Genomic DNA, 23,164 nt, shown 5'->3' with positions numbered 1-23,164 from the left:
CTCACACCAGTTAGAATGGCGATCATTAAAAAGTCAGGAAACAACAGGTGCTGGAGAGGATGTGGAGAAATAGGAACACTTTTACACTGTTGGTGGGACTGTAAACTAGTTCAACCATTGTGGAAGTCAGTGTGGCGATTCCTCAGAGATCTAAAACTAGAAATACCATTTGACCCAGCCATCCCATTACTGGGTATATACCCAAAGGATTATAAAGCATGCTGCTATAAAGACACATGCACACGTATGTTTATTGGGGCACTATTCACAATAGCAAAGACTTGGAACCATCCCAAATGTCTAACAATTATAGATTGGATTAAGAAAATGTGGCACATATACACCATGGAATACTATGCAGCCATAAAAAATGATGAGTTCATGTCCTTTGTAGGGACATGGATGAAGCTGGAAACCATCATTCTCAGCAAACTATCGCAAGGACAAAAAACCAAACACCGCATGTTCTCACTCATAGGTGGGAACTGAACAGTGAGAACACATGGACACAGGAAGGGGAACATCACACACCGATAACAATAATAAGCGCAATGATAGAAGCGAAAATTAAATGAGTTAACACAAAGTGCCAACAATAAAAAAAAATTCATGATCCACCAATCTGGAATTCTACTATTCTATCTCATGTCAGGAAATGGCATCAACATCACTCAATTCATCAGGCCCAGACCTAGAAGTCATTCTTAACACTTCCTTTCCTCACATTCCACTTCCAGTCCATCAGCAAATCCTGTGGGATCTGCAGATGCAAATTTACATGAAGCAAAAGAAGTTTAACTTTCCATGGCTTGATGTGTCCTCTGTGGACTGGGGTGGGCAGCATGGAGAATGGGAGCTGTAACTCAACCACACGCTGGGGGCTCAGGATTGCAGGCAGCGGTAGTCCTGGGGCCTGGGTGCTGCCAGCATCACCTCACATCTGCTCAGTGCCCAGGGAAAATATTGCCCTGGTGACCCCAAGGAGCAGGAGGGCTCTGCCCTGAAGCTTGAGGGGAAGGACCTGAACAAGAGATACTGCATCATTCCGTGCTCACAGGCCACCGTGATCCAGGCTGCCAGGCCACTCTACCCCTATACTACCCACCCTAACTCAGAAACAACCAGGTAGAGGGGGGGAACCTGAGGCACCTGAGGAAGATCAAAGGGCTGGGGTTCTCAAAGTCAAGTCCTCAGGCCAGCAGCATGGGCATCATGTGGGAATGTGTTAGACATGCAGATTCTCAGGCCCCTCCTCAGACCCACTGAATCCCCAGCTCTGGGGGTGGGGCCCGGCAATCTGTGTTTTCACAAGCCCTTCAGAAAATGCTGGTACACACTGAAGTTTGAGAGGCACTGCTCTCAGGGTTTCCTTACAGAGAAGAAGTACTGCTTAAAGAAAAGATAGAGGAAGCTAGAGATGTGTCACTCTCAACAGCCAATTGTGAAGCTAAAAGTTTTCTCATCTAGTCATAATAAAAGATGTAATGATACTGTTGGTGGTCATATGAAAAGGCAATCAAAGAGTTTGCAGCCAAAAGCATGAAGGAACACAATTACACAGCTGTGTCAGGCAGTGAACTAATAATATCTCATTTTTCTGATGTTTGTGGTGTTTAAAAAATATAATTTGTTGTGCTTTCTTATTCTAAATATTCACATTAGGACCTAACGTTGTAGTCATAATTTTTTATTGTTTTTCATAAATAAGGCCCCCTAAATTATATAAATTTCTGGCCTTAACCCTACCTCAACTTCCAAAATTATCCTAAATTCAACCTTTTTTTCCCACCACCTCCTCTCTCTTCCCTGTCACCAGCATTTACCACCTGCACTACTGTTGAGAGCCCCCGATGCTGCCGCTTCACTCTGGTTCCATGACAGTCACTATTCCACACAGCAGCCCAAATCATCCTCAGAAAACCCAAGTCAGTTCATGCTGCCCTCCTGCTCAAAATCTCCCAGTGGCTTCCCAGCTCAAAGTAGGGCAAGAGTCGCCACAGCGATTAAGCTTTTCAAACATTAAGTCAGTTATTTCACGCCCATTCAAAACCCCCCAAAGGCTCCCCATTCTGCTCAGAATCTTTCCTTGGCCAAGCCGACTCTGCATGCTCCTTGGTCCCTCCCAAGCAGAGAGGCTCCCTCTGTCTCTCATTCCCTCTGCTTGGTTCAGTCATACATGCCTTCTTTCTCTTCCTTGAACAACTCAGAGGCTTTATGCTTTTCTGGGCCACCTTCTTTGAAATTTTCCCCCCACCCTCAGATTGTTACAAGTCATCAGATCTTTTGAACAAAGTCCTCCCCACGGACTTATCTGCCACCCTATCAAAAATGAGCCGTCTCTGTCACTATCCACTACTGTGGCTGATGTTCTTGAGAACACTAATCACCACTTATCATTGCCTCATGTCTTATACATGTATGTATAGATAGGTTTTTTTCTTTTTCTTTTGAGACGGAGTCTCGCTCTGTTGCCCAGGGTGGAGTGCATTGGTGCGATCTCGGCTCACTGCAACCTCCACCTCCTAGGTTCAAGCAATTATCCTGCCTCAGTCTCCCAAGTAGCTGGGACTACTACAGGCACACGCCACCATGCCCAGCTAATTCTTGTATTTTTCGTAGAGATGGGGTTTCCCATGTTGGCCAGGCTGGTCTCAATCTCTTGACCTCGTGAACCTCCCTCTCAGCCTTTTAAAGTGCTGGGATTACAGTTGTGAGCCACCATACCTGGCCCAAGAACCGTAATTTCTTGACACATAACCTAAAGAACTTTACCAGAAATGATCTGAGATGATAGCTGAATCTGGTAGTATTTGCAATCACAGGGAATGCACGGAGGAGAGGCAGAAAGGTCCAATGGTGAGCCTTGCTGTTGCCTTAACTTTGATGATCAAAAGAAAAGGAGCCCATGAAAGAGAGGTAGAAGAAACAGTGCTATAGGAACAAAGATGGGAAGTGATGGAGAGAATTAAATTCAACTGAGTTGGCTGGCACAGTGGCTTACACCTGTAGTTCCAACACTCTGGACAGCTGAGGCAGGAGGATTGCTGGAGGCCAGGAGTTCAAAACCAGCCTGGGCAACATAACAAGACTCCATCTCTAAAATAAAAATAAAAAATTAGCCAAGCATGATGGTGCATGCCTGTTGTCCCAGCTACTTGGGAGGCTGAGGCAGGAGGGTCACCTGAGCCCAGGACTTCGAGATCACAGTGAGCTATAATCACTCCACTGCACTCCTATCTTTAAAAAGATTACAATTTTAAAAATTTAAAAATAATTCAATTGAGTTAGAGAGGGTGAAGCTTGAAGAAGCCTATTTAAGACCTCTGGGAAATAGGTGATTTTCAAGACAGCAGTTGTAATAGATATGTAGGGGCAAAATTTGTTCATTAAGCCTATATTTATTGAATATTTGTAGATAACTATATTCCAGTGGGAGGAGATCTTTTTAGGAAAAAACTTGGCTGGGTGTGGTGGCTCATGCCTATAATCCCATCACTTTGGGAGGTCAAGGTGGATGGATTACCTGAGGTAAGGAGTTCCAGACCAGCCTGGCCAACATAGTGAAACGCTGTCTCTACTGAAAATACCAAAAATTAGCAGGCGTGGTAGCATGCGCCTGTGATTCCAGCTACCTGGGAGGCTGAGACAGGAGAATCATTTGAACCTAGGAAGTGGAAGTTGTAGTGAGCCGAGATAGCGCCACTGCACTCCAGCCTGGGTGATACATTCAGACTCTGTCTCAAAAAAAAAAAAAAAAAAAAAAAAAAAAAAAAAGCCGGGCGTGGTGGCTCACGCCTGTAATCCCAGCACTTTGGGAGGCCGAGGTGGATGGATCATGAGGTCAAGAGATCGAGACCATCCTGGCCATCATGGGAAACTCCATCTCTACGTATACATATGTAACATCTCATGTATACATATGTAACAAACCTGCACGTTGTGCACATGTACCCTAAAACTTAAAGTATAAAAAAAAAAAAAAAAAGAGTTGGTTTGCAGACAGCACTAAATTCTCATTGGCTGGCAACCAACTACAGCCACATTTCCAAAGTAGATGGTTTTTAGCGACCTGAATATGTGCTCATGAAGGAACAAAATGTCTTCCCTGTGTGCAGCTTTCCAAATGTTCTCCCTGTATACTTTCCCATGTGTTGTTTTGTCTTTCAGAAAATCCTTTTCCTACCTCTTGTCTTTGATGAATTCCTATTTCTTTCTACACTAAGCTCAAAGACTGCCTCTTTCAGAAAGACTTCCTTGTCCTTCCCAGGTAGACTTAAGGGTTTCTTCTTCCATACTTCCATTGCCATTAGGATAAACACGTCCCTTTACAACACTTCCATTACGGTGCTTTATCTATTTACCATTTACTTCCCACATTAGCCCTTGAGCACTTTGAGAGGCTGTGTTCTATTTTGTCTTTGTATTCCAAGTACCTGGCGTATAGTAGACCCTAATAAAGTAAATAACAATTAAACAAATTTAAAGTCCCTAATGAAAGGTAAAGACTACCTCCTCTGTTTTCTTTAAAGGAAATAATACTCACATACATCAATTATATTAGCTAGCAAATAATTAAGAACCAACAATAAGCCGGACACGGTGGCTCACACCTGTAATCCTAGCACTTTGGGAGGCCAAGGCAGGCGGATCACTTGAGCTCAGGAGTTTGAGACCAGCCTGGCCAACATGGCGAAACCCCGTCTCTACTAAAAATACAAAAATTAGCCGGGCATGGTGGTGGGTGCCTGTAATCCCAGCTACTCGGGAGGCTGAAGTAGGAGAATCACTTGAACCCAGGAGACGTAAGTTGCAGTGAGCCGAGATCACACCACTGTACTCCAGCCTGGGTGATGAGAGTGAGACTCCAAGACTCCAACTCGAAAAAAAAAAAAAAAGAACCAACAATAACAATCAGTGATGTGATCAGTAGAAACTGGAAAATTGGGGGAGGACTTCATGAATTCAGTAAGCTTTCAGCGAGAGAAGAAACAGGAGGACTTAGATAACTGGTAGTGGCCTTTTCAGACTTTTTCAACTTAACTTGAAATGACTTTTCATTAAAATGAGAAAATTTAATCAACATAAAAAAGGTTCAAATACTCATCCAGAAAATAAATGGGATGTACTTATTCATAGAAAAATCTAAGAACAGGGCAAATCACCCTGGTTTTCAAGCTTTTTAAAATATGTAAACATTTATTTCGCAGGGTATAGTTGGTTTTCCAAACAAAGTCTTAAGCTAACTGCCAGTGTAGAAAACAGAATCAGGTTGGGAGGTAAGAGGGATTACAAGCCCCAGAACATTTTCAGCACAGCCTTCCCTAACTCATAGGTCTCTTTTGGGGAACTGTGGGGTCTTTGAAATCTAGTTTCAAAAAAACCTTTGACATTGACAACTATTTATATGATAAATAACATATTTATTTGATAATTTTTTAATCTCAGAAAATATCAATTCATAGAAAACCAATATCGAACATTAATCATTTATTTAGTAGACAAATATATATTGAAGGTCTTCTATCTGCCAGCTACTGTGTTCAACGCAGTATCTAGTTACTTAGTCAAATAAATGTATACCTATATTATAAAAAAGTTCCTGATCATAAAAAACTATGAAAGTTCTTGTTCATAAAAAAATTATGAATGTTCATAAAAAATTAAAAAACATAAGTGTGTATTTTATATATATGTAATTATCTAAATGTATTTCAGATGTCTATGATAGTAACATGGGGTGAAGCAGCTGAGTGGAAGAAGATATAGAGTGGCGTAGAGAAAAGTACTGGAGAACAAGAGTGATGCAGAAAATGAAACGCACAAAGAAAAAAGCATGCAGCTCTCGACCTATTTATGAAGACTTAAGCTGGGACTTCCTCTGCACGCCAGCTCCCTCCCCTGCCCCCAAGCTCTACAGACATGACGGCCCTTCCCACCTCCCGGGTTTCCCACAGCCGAGTAGTGCCCTGAGTCTCTTCCTATGTCCAATCCTATGGTTTTGTTTCCTTTGCTTTTTCTTTCCTGCCCACTTTGTAGTTATAGGTATTTGCTGAAGCTCAGACCTTGGCTCATTTCCTTTTTCATTCTTACTGAACTGAGAAGTTGGAATGCTTCAATGAACAGCACTGTGCCGACAGCCTGTCTCATCCTGGATCGCAGCCCCTAAGACGTGTCTTCCTGGATATTCCACGGTTCTTTCACGTATCTAACACATATGGCATCTTCACTGCTGCATCCCAATTTTCCCAGACCCACAATGTGAACATTTTTATTATTTGGTCCTGAAACCTTCTGCATTATCTTACCTATCAAATCTGCCACAGTCCTTGTTAACTTTTAAAAAGTTTTACTAGGGTACCATGTCCAGTGTCTTGACCCCAGGCTGGTAACCATCGCTTGCACCATTACTCTGCACCAGCTTCTTTACAGGCATTTTCAGCCTCTTCGTTTTCCGTGTTAACTATGCTACAATCAACTAAAAGTCCTTAATGTGCTAATTTAGGAAAGACCTTAACCATTCCCCAAACTACTAATGACCCCCACCATTTGATCCCATCCTCCCTTGTAAAACTAGCTTTTACTATTCCACAACGTGGAGCCTCTGTTGGGGTTGGTCAGTATTCTCATCATCCCTCCACCATGCCATGTTTATTAATGATTCCAGGTTTGTGGCCATGCTTTTTTCCAATTAAATACTGTTTATCATTTAATCAAAATTCTACTTTTTAAAGTAAATCTCAAATGATACTTTTTTTTAAGTCTAGTCAAGTACAGTAGGGAGAAGGGGAGAAACAGTGGAACAAGGAGCTCCATTCAAATGACGCTTTCTTTGAGATCTTCCCAACCTTCCTGCACATGGAAACCTCTAATATCCCTGAACCTGTGCAGCGTTTTATGTGCTTCATGTCATACTGGTACTACTGATTTATAATCACATATACTGCTATGCAGCTGCTTTATACTGCATAATCTTTCTCTTAGATTTCCCCAAAAGGTCCCATGGCCTGTTACCAAGGTAACTGTATATTAGGGAAAAGAAAATAATCAGACTTTTTAAGGATTATTGGACACTGGCTCTGAACTGACACTAATTCCAGGAGACAAAAATATCACTGTGATCCACCACCAGTCAGGTCAGGTGATCAATGGAGTTTTAGCCCAAATACCTCTCACAGTAAGTCCTCAAACCTATCCTGCGGTTACTTCTCCAGTTCTGGAATAATGCATCATTGGAAGAGACATACTCAGCAACTGGCAGAACCACCACACGTGAGTTTAGTAAGTGGTCTATTATTTCACCAACAACACATACAATCTGTAAAAAGATCTTGCTCATGTTTTAGAATATTATTTCTAGGTGAAGCAGAGACTTTTGAAGGTAGCTGCATTTTTTCCAATTATTGACATCTCCTGGTACTCACTTTACAAACTAGGTTAAAGGTAAAGGCTAGATATTATTCCCTGAGCCAGAGATTTTCTACCTAAATTCAGAACTGGTCCATAAATCACCTTTGGCTCCTTCGGGTTCTTTGGTGACATTATTTACTATTTCCTTCCAAGGACTAGAATACTTTTGAGTTACGTTCTCTTCTGAATAGCCTGACAGTTATTCAGTTATATTCTCTTATTATTAGCCTTTTAGTTAGATGGTTAGGGCGAATGGTATCCCTTTAAATTAGATATCTTACCATACGTCAACATGTTGAGGATTTTCTTTTTGACAGTGAGGACAGAAATATGTCATTCTGTTATTGTCCCCAAAGCGGCACACAGTTATTCTGCAGTGGCACTGACCACAATTAGGACGCTTGTAAACCTTATAGTGTTTAGAGAGAGCAAGTCCTGCTTTACGGCACTAAAAAAAAAAAAAAAAAAAAAAAAAAAAAAAAAAAAAAATTCTGTTATCCACAAAACAGTGCGGCCAAGGAGCCAAAGACACATTCTCGAAAGTCATCTCTGAAAATCATCTGTTAAAAATTTACGTATGTTTGTACATATGTCAATATAATCTTTTCTTTCATCAGAGAAAAAGGTATTGATAAGATTTGGTAATATTTGTCAAATAAAATTTGTGTGAAATAAGTCATTATTTAATGACATTAGTATTCGAAATTGCTCTTTGCATAGCTTTATCCTCTTATCTAAATGACATGTAAAAGTTCTATATTTAAAAATGTCTTTTATGCTTTTAAGGTTTAATTAACCATAATTATATAGTTAAAAGAAAAAGGCTAGATTAGCTTGAAATATGATTATTTTTAGAAGACGAAACTGCTCACTCAGTTTCAACAACCAAAAAACTTACTTCTAGGGGAAAAAATTTAATAAGAGCATTTTCTTTGTTGATCTGAAAAAGGACAATTTTTTTCTTTTTTAACCTTAGAGATTCACAAAAAAAAAAAAAGAAAGAAAGAAAATAAACATTCAAATACCATCCTAGCAGAGAATATATTCCATTTTGGTATAAATTCTACTTCAAAAGATATTTTGATATGTTTTGTCAGTTTTATTCCACTCACAAATATTTAAGGTTCCTACAAAGAAAATATCTTGAGTTTCCATCAGCACTGTGAAAATTTAAAAGCCCAGAAATATGGCTCACCATGTATGAGCTGAAAATTACACAATTTATATTAATTTAATCTCGGTGGAAATGGGCAGTTTTCTATGGTCATCTTTTTCTGGAGGAAGAAGTAAGCAAATGCAATTTAAACATAGCCACAGTTACTCAAGACAGATCTGCAGAGCAAGAGGTTCATTTACATTTTAGGCCAATTAATAAAGAATACTACAATACCTGCCTTCTGAACATAGTAAAAATGAAAATTTTGGATACAGAAAATGGACTGTGAAGAAAGGACATATTTGCAATACTTTGTTTAAAAGATGTGTTTATTGAATTCTATATATGCATATAGTATATAACTTTCCACATTTACGAGTTAGCAAGTACTTCATTCTCAAAACTGTGGTAGACAGAGAAACATTATTATCCCATTTTACAGATGAAGAAACTGAACTTAAATAAAGTTATCCAAATAATCTAAACCACACAGACAGTAGTAAGTGGCAAAGCTTGACTGAACCAAGGTCTATAGTCAGTGGCAAAGCCTGATGGAACTAAGGTTATCTGAAAGTGTTACTGTAGGTCAGCCTCCCTAGACTTTCTACATTTTATTTATCCAAAATTAGAAAAAGAGTCTGTGAAATGCCAACATGGCTGCTCCCAACTTGGTATAAAGATAATTGAATATGATTATAGTTAGACGAGTTTGAACTGACCTATGACCTAGAATTTCAAGATGTTAATTACACCCACATAATGTCACTCTCTCTAATGCACCTCCATGCTCTTTCCACTAGATGGCTATATACAGCTTTCACATCTTTTGGTGCAATCCAAAAGGAAACTACTGACATTTTACATTTTACGTAGTTGAAAAATTGTGCTCTTACCCTGTAAAAGAGAATGCTGAAATCACGTATCATTTTCACAAGGTGATGGGTCTGTTCATCTGTTAATTGAAAAACCTTAAAGTGGAAAAAACAGCAGAGCCTAGTTTCATGACTTGCTCCTTACCGTAAGAAATAATACGCCTTGCCAATTCTGTGAAAGAGAACTGTAAACAGATTTTGAATACAGTTGACCTTTGAACAACATGGGTTTGAATTGGGAGGGTCCACTTACACGCAGATTTTTTTGCGCCTCTGCCATCCCTGAGAAAGCAAGACCAACCCCTCCTCTTCCTCCCCAATCTATTCAATGTAATGATGATGAGGAGGAAGATCTTTATGATGACTGACTTCCACTTAATGAATAGTAAATATAATCCTTATGATATTCTTCTGTTTTTTTAGAGATAGGGTCTCACCTATTGCACAGGCTGGAGTGCAGCGGCATCATCATAACTCACTGCAGCTTCAAACTCCTGGGCTCAGCCATCCTTCCGCCTCAGTCTCCCAAGTAGCTGGGACTGCAGGCGCAGACCACCACACCTGGCTCTTACAATATTCTTAATAACAATTTCTTTTCTCAAGCTTACTTTATTGTAATAATACATATGTAACACATAAAACATACAGAATATGTGTGAACTATCTTATCAGTAAGGCTTCTGATCAACAGTAGGCTATTAGTAGTTATGTTTTTGAAGAGTCAAAAATTGCATATAGATTTTCAGTGGGGGGGGTTAGCACCCCAATTCCTGTGTTGTTCAAAAGTCAGTCATATATGCATATCTTCTACAGCTCTATTTCTCATGGATCTATTTAGTACCATTACCAGTAGTTTTATTTTGAACTGATATTACTGACAAAATATGATTTCTATTTATAAATTTTAATGGTAAATTCAAGCAATTATTGAATATTTATTGTGTATTAGACATCTTCAAAGTCTCAGCATTGTCTATCAGACACCTTGAGAAGTCTTGCTGGACTTGAAAAAAAAATTACGAAGAACAATATAAAACAGAAAGGAGGGAAGGGAAAATAGGCACAGGAGTAGATAACCACCAAGGTCACTATCAAGCTTTAAAAAAGATATGCATTTATATACATGCATTAATATCAAAGTACTTATTAACACATGGAAGAGCTCAGACACAGACCTTACTGAAGAATTTTTTTGACACAGCCTAACATAAATCTCAGTGTTACCCTTGCAGAATTATTATTTGGCACATGTACTGTCAATGGCAATCCCAAAAGAAACCCTCTGATGCCTCATGCTTGTTGCCTGTGTGTGAATATCTACATGTATAGCTGACCCTTCAACGACACAGGTTTGAACTGAGCAGGTCCACTTATATGTAGATTTTTTTCAATCAAACATGGATGAAAAATATAATATTTGTGAGATGTGAAGCCTGCATGTGTGTAGGGCTGACTTTTTGTATAGCGGTGTCCCTAGGGCCAACTGCAGGACTTCAGTGTGCATGGATTTGGTATAGGCAGGAGTACTGCAATTGATCCCCTGTGTATACTGAAGGAAGCTGCATATAAACAGACACATACATGTACAAAGAAAATTACTTACCAGTGACTATAAAAGTGAAAATCTAATCAACATAATCATCCTGAAAGTATTATACATATTCTTCAGTTGTTCACTTAAACTTTAAAACTTGCATACATCCAAAACATTTATTACTTTCCATATCTTACATACTATATTAAGTCACATCTTGAAAGGTTAAACTGTACTTTTTCAGTAATTGTGCACGTGCTTTTAAGAAGCTAATAGCTAAACTTCAGAAATTTTTTTTTTTTTTTTTTTTGTGAGACAGAGTCTCACTCTGTTGCCAGGCTGGAGTGCAGTGGCGTGATCTCTGCTCACTGCAACCTCCACCTCCCAGGCTCAAGCGATTGTCCTGCCTCAGCTTCTTGAGTAGCTGGGACTACAGGCGTGTGCCACCACGCCCAGCTCATTTTTGTATTTTTAGTAGAGACAGGGTTTCACCTTGTTGGCCAGGATGGTCTCAACCTCTTGACCTCGTGATCTGCCTGCATCAGCCTCCCAAAGTGCTGGGATTACAGGCGTGAACCACCGTGCCTGGCCAATGTCATTAATTTTTAAACCCCCAGGCATTATGGGTAAATGATCTTTTCCTAGATGGATGGATGGCTGGATGCAGAGATAAAAAGTAAATTCTCAGTGCATTACAGATAACAACAATACCCTGGGTTCTTTTTTTTTTCAAAAACAACTTTCATAGAGGTCTAAGTGATTTTTAAAAAACTCACTCTTGTTAAAGTTCAGTTTCATTATTTCCATACTGAACTCACTTGTTCCAAGTATCAAAAAGCAGAATCTAATCTAGACCTATCATTAACTGGCTTCTTTTAAAGCTTCATTCCTACTGATTTGGGTATTACTAAAACTATCTAGTAATTATCTACACAAAGTGAAAAAATAACCTGGGTTTATGTAAAAGATAATTTAGTTAATAAAGTCAATTATGTAAAAAAATAATTCAGCTAAAAGAGCTAAAAATTAATTTAGTTAGTAGCAACAAGTCTTGATAAAAGCCCTAATGTAGAGGTCTTCCCTAGAAACTAAAATGTATGCATTCTACCTGGGTTAGGGTTCTCACCTCTCTCACCCTCTTAGAACATTGCTGTATTCATCCCCATTCCCTTTTCTACAATTTTAACCTCTGCCCTTTAACCACTTTTTTTTTTTTGCAATATATAAATAAGTTCAAGTCTCTCCAGTTGTAGAACAAGAAAAAAATAAAATAACAAACTCATGTCTTGTCCTGGAATCCCCGCTAGCAGGCCAATACTTTCCCTTCACTCCGGCCTATGTGAACAAGGGCTCTACATTTTGTTTTCATTTCCTCACTGATCACTTAGTCCTTGGTCCCTGCTGCCTGCCTTCCATTGCTATCCTTCCACTACAACAGCAGCTTCTAATGTCACCAACAGCTGTAATCAGGAATACACGAGCATGTGCAGAACGTACTTACTATGCCAGAGAGAGAAAATAAGTTGTGAGTTAGTTCATTCACATATTCCACAAATATTAATATCTAATGCCTACCATACACCACAGGCCATGTTCTAGATGTTGGGATACTTCAGTGAACAAAAGCCTTGTTTTCTTTTGAGACAGTGTTCTAGCGGAAGGAGACAGCTTTTAAACAATCAGTATAATAAGTAAATATGTTATGTGTGAAAGGGATACCCGGTATGGAGAGAACAAAAAGCAGGGCAAGTTAAGGAAGACTGATAGAGTGAAATGTGGAGTGGGAGAGTGTGCACAAGGCAACTGTAAGTGCGGTGGTCGGAGCCGGCTGCACCAAGAAATTGACCTGGGTAGAGATGGGAAGCGGGACACCTGAAGTCTGATGAGACTGTGTTACTGCAATGCAGAGTTACGGCTTCCACGTTGGTTCCTTCACAGTACTGAAAAATCAACAGATAATTAAGAAAATACTTAAAACTTACTTTAACAGCTGGGTGGAGACCACTGTCAAAGAGAGCTTCATTTTTGATGATGTTCCCTACTCCAGGCAATACGTTCTGATCCATTAGCACATCACCTAGCATCCGGCCTTTCTGTTTTTTAAGTTCACTTTCTGCTCTCAAGAAACTAAATTCAGGTGAACATACATCTAATTCTTTCATCATTCTTATTCTCTGTTGGCTTTCCATTGAGTTTCTATAGAAAGGAATATAAAACACATTAATCATAAGTCTGGTTATAATTTCACAAAGTGTCATTTAAAATGAGCTTTGCTATAAGCACTTTATGTTAATCAGCGTATAAGAGTTATATATGCAAACAACAAAGACCTTACAAATTATATTATCTGAAGGCTTCTTTAAAATGAGGTTTCATCAATTACAAACTATTTATTTGTTTCTTTAGTCACATATGTGACATCCCAATCCAAGCTCTGCAGTATTGCAGCGTAAGTACTTTTATTTAATTTTTTTTACCTGAGTTCTACTGATGAGTCAAAGAAACAAATCAAATCTTTGGTGAGCTGCACTTCCAAAACAGGAGAAGCTCCATTTTTATATTTATACTCAAGTGGATTAATCATGATGGAGCCTTTCATTCCGAAATGAATCCTGAAACAAGATCAAACCCATTTTTGAGTGGCAGAAAGTATATCATTTATCAAGCTTTTTTCCTGTACTATCATTTTTTTTGGATTATAAGCAAACAAATGTTAGTCAGGATAGACACTTTTAAAGGGCAGAAACCAGTAGGAAGATTATTACATATTTTTCTCTCATGACTTTGTATCCTTATAAAGATAGAAGACATGACAATCAGTTTTTCAACTCAAAAGTAAAATAAATTCTCAAAGAAATAATAAGGTACCAACAATAAGCCCAAGAAAATACACCCCTGCTCCTCTTTTCTTGTCAGATGAAGTATCTTTTATTCATGGAACAGTCTAGCATCTCTTGGCATTTTCTTAGATTCAAAGGCTTGGGATGAGATAAGGCTAAGTTTAAGTTGCCTATAGTTTGTGTTTTCATAAATTCCACAAAGCCACTAATATTCAAATTCCTTATTTCTAACCAAAATGGATTGGAAATAATTACCTATTGCAAAATAATATCTATGGTTTAAGACACTCTTTTCCCCCCTTGTTTTGCACTAGGCAATGAAATAGTTTTTTTTATTTTTGCAAAATCTTACATATCAAAAAAAAGAGAGAACAAGTCAAAATGCTATTGTCCTCAATTCTTTTCGTTTTCTTTTACCTTTATATGTATTGGGAAGAGGAGATTTATAAATATTTACGGTTAACTTGAAAGCCACAATGCAGTAATGAAAAATTCATAACCCTTCAGATTTTATAGGATTGATTAGCATGTCCAGTTTTCTAAAAAAGTAGTACTGTAAGACCTCTGATGATGAAGATCAAAAATGATTCTCAAGATGAAATACTGTGTTCCGCCTTTCAAATTCTTTTCCTTATAGCTTTGTTGAGTTAATAAATATGGCTCTTTTGGCAGCAAATGTTACTGCTCTGTGCTTCTAATTGCGGAGCACCATGTTATAGTATTGTACAAGGTTAACCAGTCTAACTTTAAAAATGTGGGTTTTAAACTCTGTGTGCCTTACTATCAATCATAAATGCATTTTACATGCCCCATAGTTCTTGACAGGAAAAATGTGTGCCTGTAAGTACTCCATAATTTAGCTTACGGAGGTTCAACCCCAGTGAAAGGTGTACAACTGTCATGCCCACAAGCCATCATATCTGAAATCTTTTCAGCTGCATGGCTCATAAAGTGGATTCTAAATCACTTTCTATAATGAAACCACATCCACATAAAAAATCTCAAATTCAAATGCAGGAGTAGCCCCAGCAAGAACCTTAGATCAGATAAGTATGGCTCTGTCTTATAAATCAATTCATTGTTAGGAAAAAAGTGCACAAAATGTTTATTTTATTTTTATCTATTTTGTCTTATTAGTTAGATATTATCATTGAGCCCCAATAAACCAACACATCTCGTGGGTTTATTACTAAGTACCTTTGATCTTAAACTACAAAAAATATATCACTATCATGAAAATATTTGAGGCACAGTAAACATCTATACTGCGACAACAATTGATACTGATGTTTTTTTAAACCAGGACATAGGCCCATACTACGTAAAGAAAAGACATTTTTAGGGTTTCATTTGCTTTTCAAGATGTCTCATAATTAATTAGTTTAGGAAACTTTTATCAGATCCTTATTTCTATCTCAAGCTCCTTCTACCAACCCAGAAGGTTACCCGAGACAATTCGTTCTGCATAATAGAAGTCTACCTGCCAACCACAGTTGCCTGGTCCAAGGGTGGGCATTAGGCTTAACCTGAACAGGTCTCTGTCGTTTTCTCAGATCCTGTGCCCTTGATACAGTTGATTCAGAAATGGACAACTGTCCCAAGCTAGATCCATCAGTATCCAAGCTGGATTCATCAATTTTTCTGATGAATTTAAAGATGTAGGACCCAAGGAGATCCTGTTAGCATTAAGAGATCTAATATGAGAGGTGTCTACGGGAATGATTCCCAATGTGAGCACCAGCAAAGCAAAGGAAGGTCTCCCTGCAGAGAGGAAGACTATAGAAGATTGTGGTGAGGAGCAGAGTGAAGAAATGAAGAGAATCCTAATAGCTTTTAGCCTTTGCTTGCTTTAGTTCTCCTTCAAGCCTGCCTGTATTCTCTTCAGGTTTTGTAAGATACTCCATATGCTTTTTTAAATTTTAAAAAAGTTTTTGGTGCCAAAGTCAACAAAAGATAATAAATAATTATTGAACTTGCTTGAGTTGGGCTTCTGTCACTTGCAACCAAGTTCTAATATGAAAATGTGCCCAAACTAAAAATTCAATTAATAGTAAGAAAATTCCTCTCATTAGAAATATCTTCCTAAAGAAACTAGTAAATAAGCCCTGATCCTATTTTAAGAATCAGCCGTATTCTCCAAGCTATCACTGTCAGAATAATCTGAACATCCTTAAGCAAGCACAAATAGCATAAACAAAGCAGTACTGTCACAGTTTCACATTAATGACAACTACATTTTGCAAATAAGGCAACTGCCTATGAAAATTTTCAAGTGGTCAGAAGTGTCCTAAGGGTAATAAAGAGTGGAAAATGTAGAATATAATAGTTGTAAAACCTATGCTGGGAATTTAAAAAAAGAGAATGTAAAAAGATACGGTTTTAACAATGCTGAAGGAAAAAAAGGAGTTCTGCTTCTACTTAGGATACAGAAGGCTGAAGGTGAACATAGCTACCACTCCAACAAGGAGAAAAAAAATCACATTATCTACAAAATCTACATTTTCTTAAGCCCATCAGAGACACGAGATTGCAACGCAACCAGGTAAGCTAAATTCCAAAATGTGACAAGCCCCGCCATGGAAAGCAAAGTCAGAATACACAAATTGTTTCACCTATGGCAGAGCACAAGAGGAAGAGAAGGCTACTATAAAAATGGGAAAGCAGAAAACTGCAAAATTTTCAACAAATTTTTAGATACTGAATGTGGGCTGGTGTGACAGTTTAGAATCCCCGGAGCCCCAGACACAAGGAGAATACACACTCGTGGGCCCATGTGAAAGATGTAAGTGACAGCAAGAGACCTGAAAGAGCTGCTCTTGGTGGCATGACACCTGTCTTCATGAAACTCTGTCTGCTTCCTGAACACTTCTTTCAGATGAAGTCCAAGTCTTAAAAAGTCTTTAAGCTGCTGGGGCCAAGGGAGAGGTAGAAACAAAGGTCGTATCTGTCCTTGAGGGAGGAACAGGAAACTTCCTCTGCGCAAACAATATGTCTTATACTGAATAACAACCATAAGCAGTCTGCCACAGGAGAGCAGCAGAAACCCTTCGGCCACCCAGCCCAGGCAAAGGTACTCTGGCCTGTTGAGGGTGAGGTAGAAGCAAAAGCCGTCTGTCCCTAGAGCTGAAACAGAAAATAGGCTTTGGCACAAAATACTGTGATGATACAAAGAGAAATCTGCTCCCACTAGAAGACAGGTAGGAAGCTCTCTGACCCAAGTACACCCACAGGTGCAAGGCAGAGTTTGGCTGCCATAGGAGGGCAAGGGACAGTAACCCTAAGAAAACTGCAACCTTGGGTTCTACATACACAAAGGCCTGCCCAAGTCTCAGGCTAGTCCAGAAGTAAAAATCCCCACTATCTCCATCATGAGCCTCCCACTGAGTCACAAGTGACAGCAGCCTACATGGTGGAGAGGTAAGAACACGGAGGGACTTTCTCTGTGACATGAATATGCAAGATGTGCTGAAAGCTGAGAGTTGAGCAGCAACACAGAGAAACCATCCACTGCCAAACCCGACCACATACAAGGCATAAAGTAGCAGTAGCAGCTGGGGTTTTGAAGTTGTTGGTGCACTGAAGCCAACCCAAACAAAGCAAAACTCAAACCAACGTCAAGTACTTTACTAGACTCACTCAATCCCTGACACTAATGACTGATAGAAGAGGCATGACTGTTTCTGAGCTTAAATATAATTTAGCTCTTATTTGTCTATACATGGTATCTGGGATTTAGCTTTTTGTCTTCTATAGACAATGTCTAGGATTCAAAAAAATTATAAGACACATATATACACATAAAGATTAAAAAAGTATCAAGAGATAACGATATCAAGAGATAAAGCAGTCAACAGAGCCAGACCCAAAGATGCACCAGATGTCATATCTATGAGACAGGTGATTTAAAAGTAATGTTAAACTAATTTTAAACTTAAAATATTGATTCTTAATCCAATTTGATAGTATATATTAGTTATTAATATGTTAATGATTTAACATATGTAAAGATCTAGTATAAAGGCACATGAACAGGTGTGATATTTCAGCAGAGAAACAGAAATACATGATAGCAGGGATAAGACATTTCTTCAATGAGCAGACCAGCAGACTGCACAGAGCAGAGGAAAGAATAAGTGAAACTGAATATTGATTAATAGAAATTATCCAAACCTAAGAAAGAGAAAAAAGGATGAAAAAGATAGAACAGAGCATGTTCCTTAAATATGCCTGGAGTTTTCTTTTTTGAGAGTTTTTAAACTATCAACTCAACTTATTTAAAACACATAGAAAATAACTCATATTATTTACTTTTCTAGAGTATGTTTTGATAATTTGTGTCTTTCAAGGCATCTGTGCATTTATTTTAGTTGTTGAATTCATGGACATAAATTTGTTATGTAATATATAGTGTCCTATTTCTATTGAAATAACAACTTGAGGATCTGCAGTAATGTTCCCTTTGTCATTCCTCATAGTGTTTATTTGTGAGCTGTATTGTCCAAAATGGTAGCCACTACCCACATGTAGCAAGTGAGCACTGGAAATGTTATTAGTTCAAATTAATGTGTACTCCAATTACAAAATACACAGATTCTGAAGACTTAGTATAAAAAAAGAATGTTACATAGCTTATCAATAATTGTTTATATTGTTTATATTTGAAATATTTTGCATAGGTTAATAAAATACATTATTAAAATTGATTTCTTTTTGCTTTGGTTAATGCGGCTATTGGAAGATTTTAAATTATATATATGTCTCCCATGTTTATACTGGACTGCATTGAGCTAAAAGTTTATCATTTTTATTATACTTTTGAAAGAACCAATTTTTGGTGTCATTCATTTTTATTATGCTTTTCAAAGAACCAATTATTTGCTTCATTGATTTTTTTTCTCTATTGCTTTCATTTTTAAATTCCATTGATTTCTGTTCTTATCTTCATTATTTCCATCCTTCTGTCTGTTTTGGGTTTAATTAGCTCTTACTCTTCAAGTTTTTTATATGCAAGCTTAAGTCTTACAGAATTTTATTCATTTATAATAAACATTTAATGCTAGGACATTCCCTCAAGCATTGCTTTAGCTGTGTCCTACAAATTTTGATCTGGCATTTTCATTTTCATTCAATTCAAAATATGTTGTAACTTCCTTTGTGATATATTTGACACATGAGTTTAGAAGCACATTGACTTCCAAATACTTAAAATTTTTCAGCCGGGCGCAGTGGCTCACGCCTATAATCCCAGCACTTTGGGAGGCCAAGGCGGGTGGATGACCTGAGGTCAGGAGTTCGAGACCGGCCTGGTCAACATGGTGAAACGCTGTCTCCACTAAAAATATAAAAATTAGCCAGGCATGGTAGCAGGCGTCTGTAATCCCAGCTACTCAAGAAGCTGAGGCAGGAGAATCACTTGAACCCGCGAGATGGGGGCTGCGGTGAGTGGAGATCGCTCCACTATACTCCAGTCTGGGTGACAGAGCAAGACTCCATTTGAAAAAGAAAAAAAAAAAAGATTTTTCTAGGTATCTCAATAATTTCTAGTTTAATTCTGTTGAAGTCAGGGAGGATTCTTCCATGATATCAATATTTTTAAATTTGTTAAGACTCATTTTGCTGTCCATAATCTGGTCAATCTTGCTGAGTGTTCCACGTGTACTTGGAAAGCATGTGTTGTTGGGTGGAATGTTCTCTACTTGTCAGTTAGGTCAAGGTGGTTGATAGTGTTGCTCAGGTCTTTTATCCTTGCTGATTTTTGCCCACTTGTTCTATCAGTTACTGACAAGAGACTGTTGAATTATTCAACGATATTAGTTTCTCTTTGCCCTTTCCATTCTAGCAGTTCTTGCTTCACAGCTTTGGAATTTCTATTAGGATTACTATATGTTCTTGATGAATTAACCCCTTAATCTTTATTTAATGTCCTTCTTTACCCCCAGTAATATTCCTTGATCTGAAATATACTTTGATTTTATTCTAGCTACTCCAGCTTTCTTTTGATAAGTGTTTCCATAGTATTTGTTTCCATCCTTTTATTTTAACCTGCATCATTATATTTCAAGTGATTTTTCTTATAGGCACGTTATAGTTGGGTGTTGTGTTTTTTATTCAATTAATTTCTGCCAAATAATTGGGACGGTTAGATTATTTACCTTTAATGTGATTATTTTTATGCTTTGATTTAAATATACTATATTACTATTGTTTTCTATTTGTTCCATCTATTCTTTGTTCATCTTTTAATGCCTTCTTTTGGATTGAGCATTTTTAAAAATTCTATTTTATCTCCATTAGCAGCTTATTACTTTTACCACTTTTTGAATTTTTTTTAGTAGTTGCTCTAGGTTTTATAACACACATCTTACACTGTGATACAAGTTATCACTGAGATAACTTGTATCACAGTGTAACTTCAAATGATATGCAAAATGTATATTGCAACAACATTAAAGTAGTGTACCATCATTTTCCTATCTCATTATTTGTACTATTGTTGCAATGCATTTTACTCTGACATATGTTATAAAGTCCACAATAAATTGTTATTATGCTTGCTTTAGATATAGAACATAAGAGAAAAACATCTTTTATATTTACTTCCAAATTTCCCATTCCCAGTTTTTTCTTTCTGTAGATTCAGATTTCTATCTGTTATTATATCCCTTATGCTGGACAGACTTTAACTTTTCTTGCACTGCAGGTCTCCTGCTACTACATTCTCTTAGCTTCTTTTTTTCAAAAAAGTCTTTATTATACCTTCATTTTTAATAAGACATTTTAGATGGGTTTAGAATTCTGAGTTGAGAGGTTTTTCTTTCAGCAAACGTTGCTCTGTTGTCTTCTGTCTTATATAATTTCTGTAAATGTATTTCTTAGCTTTGTTCCTTTGTATTAATATGTAATGTTTCTTTTTCTCTGCTTCCAGCACTTTCTCTTCATCTTTGGTTTTTAGCACATTGGCTAGGTGTGTGTGAGGGACATTTGGTTTGGTTTGAGGTTCTTTTAGCTTCTTGGATCTGTGTTTTGTTTAGAAAATTCTTGGCCATTTAAATCCAAAGACGTCTTCTGTTCTGTTGTTTCTTTCTTCTAGGATGACAGTTACAAGAATGTTAGATTATGTCACCTTGTTCCATAGCTTTGTTAATCCTGCACAATTCTTGGCCATTACTTCTTTTAAAAATGTCTTCTGTTTTGTTTTTTTCTCTTTCCTTTCTGGAACTCCAAATACATCAGACCAGTTGATGTTATACCAATAACAAATCTACACAAATGTTTCTGGAATATCAGATAAAACTCAGTTGGAGGCCATCATTACCCTAATACCAAAATTAGACAAAGGCAGTAACAGAAAAATAACACTATAGTGCAATATCTCTTATGAAGACACATGCAAAACTCCTCAATAAAATATTAACAAATCGAATCCAGAAATATATAGAAAGGATAATCCATCATGACAAAGTGGAGTATATTCCAGGAATGCAAGGCTCATTTGAAATTTAAAAATCAATCAACATAGAATTCCACACATAAACAAATGAAGTAAGAAAGGCAATATGATGATCTCAATAAATGCAGAAAAAATACTTGAAAAATTCAATGAATTAGAAATAAAAGGGTAATTTTTTGATTTAATAAAAGAAAAGCAAGCTAGTATCACAGACAACAAGGCAAACTTATTTGCTCTCACCACTACTACTCAACATCATGCTGGGGGTCCTGGCCAGTGCAACAGAACAAGAAAAAGAAATAAAAGGCATATAGGGTGTGGGGGACAAGGGGAGGGAGAGCATTAGGACAAACACTTAATGCATGCGAGGCTTAAAACCTACATGACAGGTTGATAGGTGCAGCAAACCACCATGGTATATGTATACCTATGTAACAAACCTGAACGTTCTGCACATGTATCCTAGAACTTGAAGTAAATTTTTTTTTAAAAAAAGGCATACATATTAGAAAGGAAAAATAAAACTGCTTTAATTCACAGATGATACGATCATCTACATAGAAAATACTAAAAGTATACAAGAAAAAGCGACTAGAACTATAATGAGTTTAGCAAGTGTATTAGTCTGTTTTTACACTGCTGTAAAGAACTTCCCTGAGACTGGATAATTTATAAAGGAAAGAGGCTTAATTGACTGGCAGTTCCACATGGTTTGGGAGGCCTCAGGAAACTTACAATCATGGTAGAAGGTGAAAGGGAAGCAAGGACTTTCTTCAGACGGCAGCAGGAGAGAGAAGAGAAAGAGAAGGGGGAAGAGCCCCGTATAAAACCATGAGATCTAGTGAGAACTCACTCACGATTACAAGAACAGCATGGGGGAAACTGCCCCCATGATCCAATCGCCTCCTTTCCTTGACACATGGGGATTACATGCCCCCCCCGCACCTCGATACGTGGGAATTACAATTCAAGATGAAATCTGGGTGGGGACACAGAGCCAGATCATATCAGCAAGGTTGCAGGATACAAGGTCAATATACATACAAAAATTGTATTTCCATACACTGCAAATGAACAATTAGAAATTCAAATTTTAAAAAGTACCCTTTACAATAGCTCCAAAAAAACCCACTTAGTTACAAATATAAAATATGTCTGGAACTGAAAATTACAAAATACTGATAAATGAAGGAAGATCTAAATACATATTAATATATATTGTGTTCATGGAGTGGAAGACAATAATGTTAGCATGTGAATTATCACCTAATTGATTTATAGATCAAACACAAGGCCAATCAAAATGCCAGAAAGAACTCTGTAGAAATCAACAAGCTGGCCGGGCGCGGTGGCTCACGCCTGTAATCCCAGCACTTTGGGAGGCCGAGGTGGGCGGATCACAAGGTCAGGAGTTCGAGACCAGCCTGGCCAACATGGTGAAACCCCATCTCTACTAAAAATACAAAAAAAAATTAGCTGCGCATGGTGGTAGGTGCCTGTAATCCCAGCTACTCAGCAGGCTGAGGCAGAAGAATCGCTTGAACCTGGGAGGCAGAGCTTGCAGTGAGCCGAGATTGTGCCACTGCACTCCAGCCTGGGGGATAGAGCAAGACTCTATCTCAAAAAAAAAAAAAAAAACAAACAAAAAAAAGAAATCAACAAGCTAAGTCTAAAACGTAGAAAGATAACTAAAATAACAAAAATCCATTTTGAGAAAAAAAGGAATAAAGTCAGAGGACTGACACTACTTAATTTAAACTGACTTTAAAGCTACTTTAATTAAGACAGTGTATTACTGGTGAAAGGACAGACACAAAAAATGATAAAAGAACATCATTTTATCTGATATTCTTCTGAATGGAGAGTTCAGAAATAGACACACACATATATGGTCAACTAATTTTC

The 23,164-nt window shown here is 37.7% G+C and overlaps 1 protein-coding gene across 2 annotated transcripts in view; it reads right to left on the bottom strand.

Annotated features, from left to right (window-relative positions):
• The window catches only part of NEIL3 (nei like DNA glycosylase 3), a 58,065-nt gene that overhangs the window by 18,190 nt on the left and 16,711 nt on the right, over positions 1-23,164 (bottom strand). Inside the window, exons 3-6 of one of the 2 annotated variants that reach the window (XM_055276471.2) lie at positions 13,447-13,581; positions 12,952-13,165; positions 9,457-9,531; positions 7,689-7,855 (exon numbers count right to left, since the gene is read on the bottom strand). In XM_055276471.2, the coding sequence (XP_055132446.1) occupies positions 7,689-7,855; positions 9,457-9,531; positions 12,952-13,165; positions 13,447-13,581 (591 nt within the window). The remainder of the gene's footprint in view (positions 1-7,688; positions 7,856-9,456; positions 9,532-12,951; positions 13,166-13,446; positions 13,582-23,164) is intronic. The other variant, XM_055276472.2, reaches the window with a different exon arrangement.

Source organism: Symphalangus syndactylus, chromosome 4, assembly GCF_028878055.3.
Source record: "Symphalangus syndactylus isolate Jambi chromosome 4, NHGRI_mSymSyn1-v2.1_pri, whole genome shotgun sequence".
NCBI classification, from domain to species: Eukaryota; Metazoa; Chordata; class Mammalia; order Primates; family Hylobatidae; genus Symphalangus; species Symphalangus syndactylus.
Note: the sequence above shows the minus strand (reverse complement) of the source record. Positions and strands in the feature narration are given on the sequence as shown.